A 10060-nucleotide genomic window follows, 5' to 3' on the forward strand; every position below is an offset into this window, starting at 1 on the left:
GTGACCATCTTGGCAACTGGTGAGAAGGTTTTGTTGTAGTCGATTCCTTCTTGTTGTGTGTAGCCTTTGGCGACTAGTCAGGCCTTTTTCCTTTCAACGGTTCCATCAGAGTGATACTTTGTCTTGTATGTGTATTTGCAGTCGATGGCTTCTTTGTCATGTGGCAAGTTGGTTATGATCCAGGTGTTGTTAAGTTCAAGTGCCTCGATTTCGGCTCTCATTGCTTCTCGCCAGCCAGGGTCTTTGATGGCTTGTTGGTATGTGTGTGGATCAGTGTATGAGGAGATTGAAGCTGAAAATGAAGTGAAGTGTGGAGATAATCTGTGTGAGGACCTTGAGTCTTGGGCGATGTTGGAATGTGGGGGGTGGATAAAACTTGGTGGCAGTGGAACTCTTGCAGGTACTGTGGTGCTCGTCGAGTCCTGGTTGATCTTCTGAGTGGTTGAACAGCGAGGGGGTTGGTTGGGGAATTGGTGATGTTGGGGTCATGGGGAGGGTTGTTGGCGTTGGGTGAAGTTTGGTGTGTGATGGGGATAGGAGTTGTTGGTGGGGTTTGTTCTATTGTTGATTGAATGGGAGGTGTTGTGGGAGGGGGAGGGTTGTTGGGTGCATTGGTTGATTGTCTGGGTGTTTGAATAGCGAGGGGGTCAGTTGGAAGGTCAATGATGTCGAGTTCATTGCTCTGGTGAGTGATGGGAATCGGGATTGTTGGTGAGGTCTGTTCTATTGTGGGTCGGATGAGGGGTGTGGTGGGGGAGGTTGTGTTTGTGTGGAAGGGAAATGTGGTTTCGTGGAAAGTGACGTCCCTGGAGATGAAGATACTTTTGGTGTTGAGGTCGAGGAGTTTGTAGCCTTTTGTGCCGAAGGGATAGCCGAGGAATGCGCATTTTCTGGCGCGAGGGTTGAATTTTTTTCGGGCTTGAGAGAGGGTGGATGCGAAGCAGAGGCATCCGAAGGTTTTCATGTGTGAGTATGATGGCTTGGTTTTGAACAGCAATTCGAAAGGGGTTTGATTGGAGAGGACTGGGGTGGGAATGTGGTTTATGATGTACGCTGCTGTTAGGATGTAGTCGTTCCAATATTTGGGTGCTAGACAGGATTGAAATTTGAGTGCTCTGGCGACGTTTAGGAGGTGTTGGTGTTTGCGCTCAGCCACCCCGTTTTGCTGTGGGGTTTCAACGCATGTTTTATGATGGATAATGCCGTTTTGGTGGAAGAAGTCTCTCATTTGGAATTCCAAACCATTGTCGCTTCTGAGAGTTTGGATTTTGACGTTGAATTGGGTCTGGACAAGGTTGTGAAATGCTTCAATGCAAGCGCGCACGTCTGATTTTCTTTTGAGAAGGTATATCCAGGTGCATCTTGAGTAATGATCGACGATGGTTAGGAAATATTTGGAGCCGTCGTAGGCTTCGATGGGATTGGGGCCCCAAATGTTGATGTGGATCAGTTCGAAAATGCAGTTGGCTTTGTGGTTGCTATTCGAGAAAGGTAGTTTACGTTGTTTGGCCATGGGACATATGCAGTAGGGATTATCATTGATGGATGAGATTTGTGCTTTAACGGTGGGGTCTGTGATTAAATTCAGCTTGGATAAGGGTGTGTGACCAAGTCTATAATGCCAAATATCTGATACAATGAAATTGCCGCTGGAAGCGGTCGAGACATGGATGTTTTTGTGTAGAGAAAGAGAAAAATGATCAACCAAGGCTGTCGGAGACACTGCAGTAATGCACAAGTGGTATAAGCCGTTTTTTAGTTCACCCATTCCAATCGTCGTCCAAGATGAAAGGTCCTGCAAAAAACAAGAGTGTGAGAAGAAAACGAGGCAGCAAATGAGTGAACTGGCAATTTGTTTGGCAGAGATTAAATTGAAATTGAAGGATGGCACACATAGGACATTTGTTAATGTTAGGGTGTTCGTGATTCTAACTGTGCCTATGTGAGTGGCGGGTGCAGTGTTCCCATCTGGAAGTTTGACAGTGTGTGATACTTGAGCAGTGATTGAGTGGAAAAAGGAGGTGTTGCAGATCATGTGATCTGTGGCACTGGTATCTATGATCCAAGGCACGTCGGGTGAATGTGTTTGGGTTCTTGCTGAAGTGCGAGAGCAGAGTGATATACCAGACATGGTTGTGGCTTTGTGGACGTTCTGAGAGGGGGTGTTGGTTGTTTGGACCTGGTTGGCGGAATGATTGTTGGTAAGGATGTCTTTGTGTTGGAGTAGAGACATGATCTGTTGATATTGGTCCTTCGTGAAGGACATTCTCTCCCTTGATTCTTCTTCTTGTCCTGTAGAGGCCGAGTTAGCGAGAAAAACAGATTGTTTGTTCTTATTATGCAGTTTGTGTCCTGGAGGATAGCCGTGGATTTTATAGCATTTCTCGGCGGCACATTTGGCAGTGGTTGCATGTGGGAGGTTCGGCGTTGCCAGCTTTGAAGCAGTTGTCCAGAGTGTGTCCCTGGATTTTGCAGTGATTGCAGAAGGGGCGTTTTGGATTGGGGGTAGCTTTGGTGTTTGATCTGAAGGGTGTGTATCGTTTCCTGGCAGCTAGGGCCATGGAGTCGGTAGATGGAATGTTGGAGAGCATGGTGTGTTGCATTTCTTGTTGTTGGATCATGGAAAAAACTCGGTTCATGGGAGGGAGGGGGTCCAACATCATAATCTGATCTCTGGTGTTTGACTAGGAATCATTTAGACCCATCAGAAACTGTATTACGCAGTCTCGTTGGTACCTGTCAACAAGGACCTTTAGCTTTCCGCAGTCATAGTTGGGAATGGGATCGTATATCCCTAGTTCATCCCATAGGGATTTTAGTTTTCCGAAGTAAATACTTACGGGGTCTTGTTCCTGTTGTGATCCTGCCAATGCTTTCTTCAGCTGAAAGATCTGTGGTCCGTTTTCTTGTGTGAACCTGTCTTTTAGCTCTTCCCAGATCACGGGGGTGTCGTCAACTAGTGCGATGCTGGATTTGAGGTTTTGGCTGATCGAGTTCTGCAGCCATGAGACCACGAGGTCATTGCATCGTTCCCATGCTCCAAGTAGTGGGTCTTCTGGGTCCGTAGGTTTGGATATTGTGCCGTTGATGAAACCGATTTTGTTTCTGGCTCGCAGTGCATGGCACATTGCTCTGGACCAGGTGGTGTAGTTGTCTGTGGTGAGTAATTCTGGAACTAGTGAAATGGAGGGGTTGTCTCCGTGGTCCAGACGGTAAGGGTTGGTTATGTTGTTGAAGTCGAGAAAGATGGATGGTTTGGTTCTCTGGTCTTCCATGGAAAATTCTCAGGAGAACCTTGCTCTCTGATACCATGTAAGAAAGTAAGAAATCCGGAAACGAATTGGAGAACCTCGAGAGAGTTCTTATTTTACGTAAAGAAGAATAATAATACAATCAAAAGGGAAATATTCCCGCTATTTAAATAGGTCTAAGTTACGTAGCTGTCTAACGGAAAGGAAAAAGAGAATATACAGTTGTCGGGTTGTTAGCTAACAAACTAAAGAATTGTGGGGATTAATGGGGAATCCGTGGCACGTAGCAGGGTGGTTTGTTATCCGTTTTCTGCATGTGGCTTGACTACTTCATGAGTGCGTGGATTTCCGTCATGCACGATATCGGTTGCATGCTCTGAGTCATGGGGATGAATGTCATGTTCCAATAGCTACAATGAAGGAACTCGCAAAACTCTTTCCAGATGAAATTTCCACAGATCAGAGCAAAGCAAAGATTGTAAAGTACCATGTTGTTAAAACACAAAGGTATGACAAAATAACCAGAAACTTGGAGTCTTTTGGATTCTCTAAAATAAATAATGGACATTTATTTAGTTCCCTTTATATGATTATAGCATGTCTATATTACTGATGATCTGGAGAATTGAATTCTGTAGTCAAAGTTGCAATATTGTTTCCATGCAACCTTTAAGTAACTCCATTTCCCTAATGTAATCTAACTGAGAATTTTCTCAGGTCCGTTTACAAAAATGTCCCAAATTAATTGTGAACCTTGCCGTCCCTAATTACAAAGATCTCGTATTGAGGGCTTCTACTTAGCTGGTGATAGACAAAGCAAAAGTATTTGGCTTCAGTGGAAGGTGCTGTTCTGTGAGGAAAGCTTTGTGCTCAAGCTATTGTACAGGTAATTTGATTATAAATATGGCGGAAGCTAATACGATATGGTTATTTTTCTTGGAGAAATGTTGATTTTAGTGAATTATGATAGAACTTCTGCCAAAGTATTTCCCTCCATGGATTATAGAATTAAGTGGTGGATAATTAACATGTACATGACTTGTTCCATAACCCTAGTGGATCATATATATGTAGAAAAGCTTCTAATTTTGATTAATTGGAAACATCTTTTTTCCATTTATATATACATAGCTCAAATCAGGGATTTCACTCCATGATGCGTTTCATTTTTTACTTCGTATATCATGTGTACGCGTGTGTGTGTTTGTATTTCAATTTCTTGGTAACTCAAAAGGAGTCTCTTCCTTTGTTTTGTGTCAATCATCCCATAAAACTGCACATATTATAGCAGAAGGGAAGATTATATTTGTCATAAGGTCAAATTACTTATCAATGAGTTTTCTGATGCAAAAGCTGTTGTAGCACAGTGCTCAGATGGATTAGAGGATATCAAGGGGTTCTCTGGCTCCTATTGAGTCCCCTAAAATGTTAAAAACTAGTGCTTAAACATTATTTTCACAGTAATGCCTCAGAGTCCTCCTCCTAAATGTTAAAATAATAAGAAGGAAACAGACAAACCCAGTTTGAGTTTTCAAATTTTCTTGTATGTTCTACTTAGTCCTCATCAATAAATACATGCAGGATTATGAGTTGCTCGTTGCTCGGGGCCAAAGAAGGTTGGCTCAAGCAAGTCTTTTTTGAGAGAAAACCTTTGCGGGGTAAATTTTGCCATGGTTCTTGAGGATTATTCAAAGAATAGTGTTGGCTTGTGGATCAATGATATGCCCACATGAAGGATATATTTTCTGCTGTCAGAGCGGATAATATGCCATTATAACATATCTGGGCTGTCTGGTACTAGATCTTTAATTTCTGCTTAGAGAATCTTGTTTTCTTCTTGGTTTTACTTGTATGATACCTATATATCTTGCTTCAAGTGTACATAATTTATTCTTAAAAAATATATCTGAAATACAATGGAATCAAGGAGAAAGCATACACATTTGGTTCAGCTTGTATACTTGACCTTATGTACCTTACTTCGTTTCAGCGGGATGCAATGGATAAGATTTCCGGAAAATGACCTTGAGTAAATTTGTCTATGTTCAAGCCGGTTTCATATTAGTGCCTTTCTGACTTCATGCAAGCCTCTTTACTCTTAAGACCCAGGCCACTTTCCTCCATTGGTTTAAATGTTTTTTCCCAAGTAATTCTTTTCATTTTCAGCTTCCTCAAAGTGTTCGATCTGCAATGCAAATCAGTCGGGGATCTTTTTTTTTTTGACAATGGCATGCTTGATATATGGGACATCTTTAATTAATAGCAACCTCCCACCCCTAAACAGCAATTATATATGCTATCCATCCAGACACCTTCCGAATTTTAATCACGGAGGGGTGGTCTAGCATATACCAAGCTTGGCATGAGGCTTCCTTCAAGCCAATCGCGTTATTAAGGACCATAGCTTTTCTTCACGAAGAAGCCTGGGAGCTGGTGAAGAACACAGCTTAAGTAAATTTCTTTTCAGTACCTCTTCTATTAGGATAAGTAGGACGCATGATAACAAATAACAAAGGACCACATTACCTTACCATTAGGAGGTTTGGGTACTGAGTTGAGATGAAAGTTAAAAGTTAAATAAAATATTATTTGAATATTAGTTTTTAATATTATTATTATTTTAAGATTTAAAAAAAATTGAACAGTTTATTATATTTTGTGTAAAAATTTAAAAAAATTTTAACGATTAAATCAGATGAGATGCTTATTCAAACCTAGCCAGGAATTCTTAAATCATGTGTTTCGAAGGCCTCCAAAGTTTTTAACAGATAAGAGCATTGGCATTGGTCTATGCATATGCATATGCAAAATCACCCCTTTTGCATAACCACTTTGACATTTAAGTAAAATTTTCACATTGGCTTATGCATATTTGAGACAAAATAATAATAAAATATTATTATTTTATTATTATTAATTTTTTGCCTAAATACAATTTCATAGCATCTAAACATATATTAATACAATTTCATGCATCCAAATTTAGCAATTCCATATATAATAAATACATCAAATTTATATACACAAAAAATGAATCAAATGTGCTAATAAACAGCAGCAATTAACCCATGTATAAAAATCAACTTGATACAAGTTCCAAAAAGTTGATTTTGATACAAATTCATTACAATAGAAATTTGATTCAAGCCATCGAAATATTAAGCACTCCAGCATCCAGTAGCAGCAACAGCAGCAGCAGCAGCAAGAAGTCCAACATCCAGCAGCAGACACAACTCCATTTATTTCCTGCAGCAGCAGCAACCACGAATCATTGGGACAAACAAGGAGTTCAGCAGCAGCAACCACAAAACAGCAGCATCACAACATCCAGCAGCAGCCGAAAACCACATCGAGAAGCACAAATTTCCAGCAACACAACTTTCCAGCAAAACCAAACCCCACCAACAACAAAATTCACCCAATTGATTCGTACCCGCCCACCACCAACTACCAACCAAAATACACTTTCATATAGAGTTCCAGCAATACAATAATACTCAGAACATCTCACCAACCACCAACCAAAATACACTTTAATATAGAGTTTCAGCAATACAATAATACTCAAAACAGTGCACCACAGTCAAAAAAAATTATCAAAAACTGCACAAAACAAAGCATACAACTATATATGAGCTCTAGCCTTTTTCCTTTGTTCCTCAATTATTTCCATTTGAAGATTATGGAAATACTCTTGCTGCATAGAATTCATGGTCCCAATATCCAATTTCATAATTTCCATATCATTTTTCCTCCTCTTTTCAGCAAGTATTATATATCTTTCTTCTTGAGCCTTAATTTCAATTTCAACCCTTCTCTTCTTAACAGCCAATAACTCAGACCTTTCATTGTCTAACCTCAAATTTGATTCTTTTCTCTCCAACATATGAATCTTCCTATCATGTGTCATTTCTCTTAAGGCATCACTAAATTCAATATCTTCTATTTCCCTAGATTTTTTTTTCTCTCTCTTTCTTTTTCAGCTTTTTTGCCCGGAGGTCTCTCACACTCCACGGGCACATTTTCCATCTCTTCTCCTAATTGTATTGAGTTTGGAATACTACCTGGACGTGAGACATTGTCTCTTCTTCTTATGCTGTCCACGTGTGTTTGCCATTTCGCTTAGTGTCTCAAAAGATTCCAACAATGATCCATGGTGAAGTTGGTTTTTTGGGTCTCTCGGTATAAGATTTTTGCCTTGTCAATCTGAAATTTTATTTAACAATTAGTGGGACAAATCATTCATAATTAGAACAATAACAAAAAATAAACAGCAACAATTTTCTTAAACGATTATACCTTATCTTGCTCGGTTGCACCGCTTGGATGCATTCCTTCAACTTGGGCCATGGAACCACAAAATTTATTCACACATTTTTGAATGGCTGACCACCGATTGGTCAAAGAATTCACGGAACGTTCTTGACCGTTAGGTTTTTTATAAGTGGAATAGTAATCATAAATTCTAGACCACAGTTGTGTGGAGGTTTGGTCAGTCCCCCGAATGGAATCTATACTAACGTTAAGCCAAGCTGAAATGAGGAGAGTATCTTCCTCAATAGTAAATGACACACCCCGCTGGGATTTTTGTTTAGATGCCCTTTTTTCCCGTTGGGGTTGTGTCGCTTGGACATCAACGAAAGCAGCATCCATAGTAGGGTTGTTACTGCCACCCTCACCACTTTCCAACAGTGTGGTGAAGAAGGGATCCTCATCAATTAAAGTATTCATCCTTCAACAAAATATTGAAGGACAAAATGTTATTAAATTTTGCACATATTAAGCAAAACAGGGTGCACATATTGTAGGGCTTCAATAACAAACCACAAGCCAAAGAGAACCAGCAAAACCAGCAATTTGATCAAGTAAAAACAGGGGCCAAAACATGAGTTCCATAAGTGTACATAGATCAAGTAAAAACAGGGGCCAAAACCAGAACCAAATGCATTCAGTTATACCAAAACCAGGGGCCAAAACTAGAACCAAATGCATTCAGTTATACCAGTTAAATACCAGCAAAACCAGCAATTTGATCAAGTAAAAACAGGGGCCAAAACATGAGTTCCATAAGTGTACATAGATCAAGTAAAAACAGGGGCCAAAACCAGAACCAAATGCATTCAGTTATACCAAGTTTAACCCAATATTCGGTTTGGCCCCAAACCAGAACCAGTTTGTACATTGAAGAAACCCTAATCTAAAACCAGCATAATCGAAACCAGCATCATCGAAATCATCATCATCGAAACCCTAATCTAAAACCAGCATAATCGAAACCAGTATCATCGAAATCATCATCATCGAAACCCTAGTCTTTTGTGTAAATTTAAGCCATCGAAACCAGAAACCCTCTCTTTCTCAGTGCAAAAATATGTTGTTAGTTAGGCTTAATCTAAAACCCTAATCTAAAACTAAGAACAAGAAATGAAGAAATAGCACAAATCAAAACCGTGAAGGGATAGAAACACATCGAAACCGTGAAGAACAGAGGGAGCCCAGAGCTATTTCATACCTGAAATGTAGGGAACCAAATAGAAAAATCAACCGTGATGAGCCCAGAGCCGTCGCAAGGAGCGTCGACAGCCGTCGTGAGAGAGAGGTGCACGGGTTTTATCTCCGTTGGGTTTTCGAGTCGAGAGAGGGGAGAACCAGAGAACTGAAACGAAAAGGGAGAAAAGAAAAGAAAATAATCCGTCTGGGGGGGGTCGGTCGAGAGAGAAGAGAGAGAATTAATTATTAAAATATAATATGTAGGGTGAATAGTTGTTATCTAAATTTAGATAACAACTGTTCATAGGTAGCCAAATTTATAGATATGCATAATCCAATGTGGATGATTTTAAGGTCATATTATCCAAATATGACTATGCATATGCATATGCATAGTCCAATGCCAATGCTCTAAGGGGCGAGGGAATGCAATCCAAGACTAACGATGTCCATTTGAGCCGAGAAACCAAAGGCTTCCAAAATTTTTAGTAGTTCCACTCTAATCTTCTTGTAATCTATCATAGGATATTGCCATATCTACTTTGTAAAGTTGCAGGTCCTAACCTTCTCGTTAATGCCATGAACCAATTATTGGGTCAAAAGGATGTTGATGTTTTAAGGACTCATTTGTTTTTATAAATGAGATGAGATGAATTGAATTTAAAATTAAAAGTTAAATAAAATATTGTTAGAATATATATTTTTTAATATTATTTTTGTTTTGAGATTTGAAAAAGTTGAATTGTTTATTTTATTTTGTGTAAAAATTTGAAAAAATTGTAACGATTGGATGAAATGAGACAATATGAGATGAGTTGAGAGGAATTGTGAAAACAAATGAGGTAAAATAGGCTACGATCTTTTAATAAAGCTTCTTACGCTCTGGTAATCAAATTCTGAAAACGTGGAGATAATGTCTTGTGCACCATTGTAAAATGTTTTGTTTGGGAATACAAATCATCATCTCATTTTAAAATTTTATTTTCAAACATCACTCAAACATAAATATTTTTTAATATCAAATCTGTAACTTGTTCATCTAGTTATTATTTAATCGTTACAACTTTTTCAAATTTCTAAATAAAATACAAAAAAATAATTCAATTTTTTCAAAATTCTAAAACAAAAATAATATTATAAAATATTTTAACTTTATATTATTTTTATTTAACTTTTTCTCTATCTTCTTCCATGTAAAATTCAATAAAATATCTTAATTCAAACTTTTTCAATATTATTCACAAATTAATTATTTCATTACTATTCACAGTTTCAAACCTATAATAGAAAAACGAAGTTGAAATGAAATTGTTTTATTT

General features: G+C 38.8%; 1 protein-coding gene and 1 long non-coding RNA gene across 2 annotated transcripts; one reads left to right on the forward strand and one right to left on the reverse strand.

The window, feature by feature from the left end:
* Positions 1-2684: 2684 nt before the first annotated feature.
* On the reverse strand, positions 2685-3275 carry LOC108996660. Its single transcript, XM_018972671.1, has one exon. The coding sequence runs from the start codon at positions 3273-3275 to the stop codon at positions 2685-2687; it is 591 nt and encodes a 196-aa protein (XP_018828216.1).
* Positions 3276-4062: 787 nt separating this feature from the next.
* On the forward strand, positions 4063-5271 carry LOC108996685. The gene is made up of 2 exons (XR_001997064.2): positions 4063-4137; positions 4833-5271. It is a non-coding gene; the product is annotated as an uncharacterized LOC108996685 (long non-coding RNA).
* Positions 5272-10060: the final 4789 nt, after the last annotated feature.

Source organism: Juglans regia, chromosome 7, assembly GCF_001411555.2.
Source record: "Juglans regia cultivar Chandler chromosome 7, Walnut 2.0, whole genome shotgun sequence".
Taxonomy (NCBI): domain Eukaryota; kingdom Viridiplantae; phylum Streptophyta; class Magnoliopsida; order Fagales; family Juglandaceae; genus Juglans; species Juglans regia.

What these genes read in the sequence shown, in the direction of transcription:
- LOC108996660 (XM_018972671.1), bottom strand. Translation starts at nt 3,275, where the DNA reads ATGGAAGACCAGAGAACCAAACCATCCATCTTTCTCGACTTCAACAAC.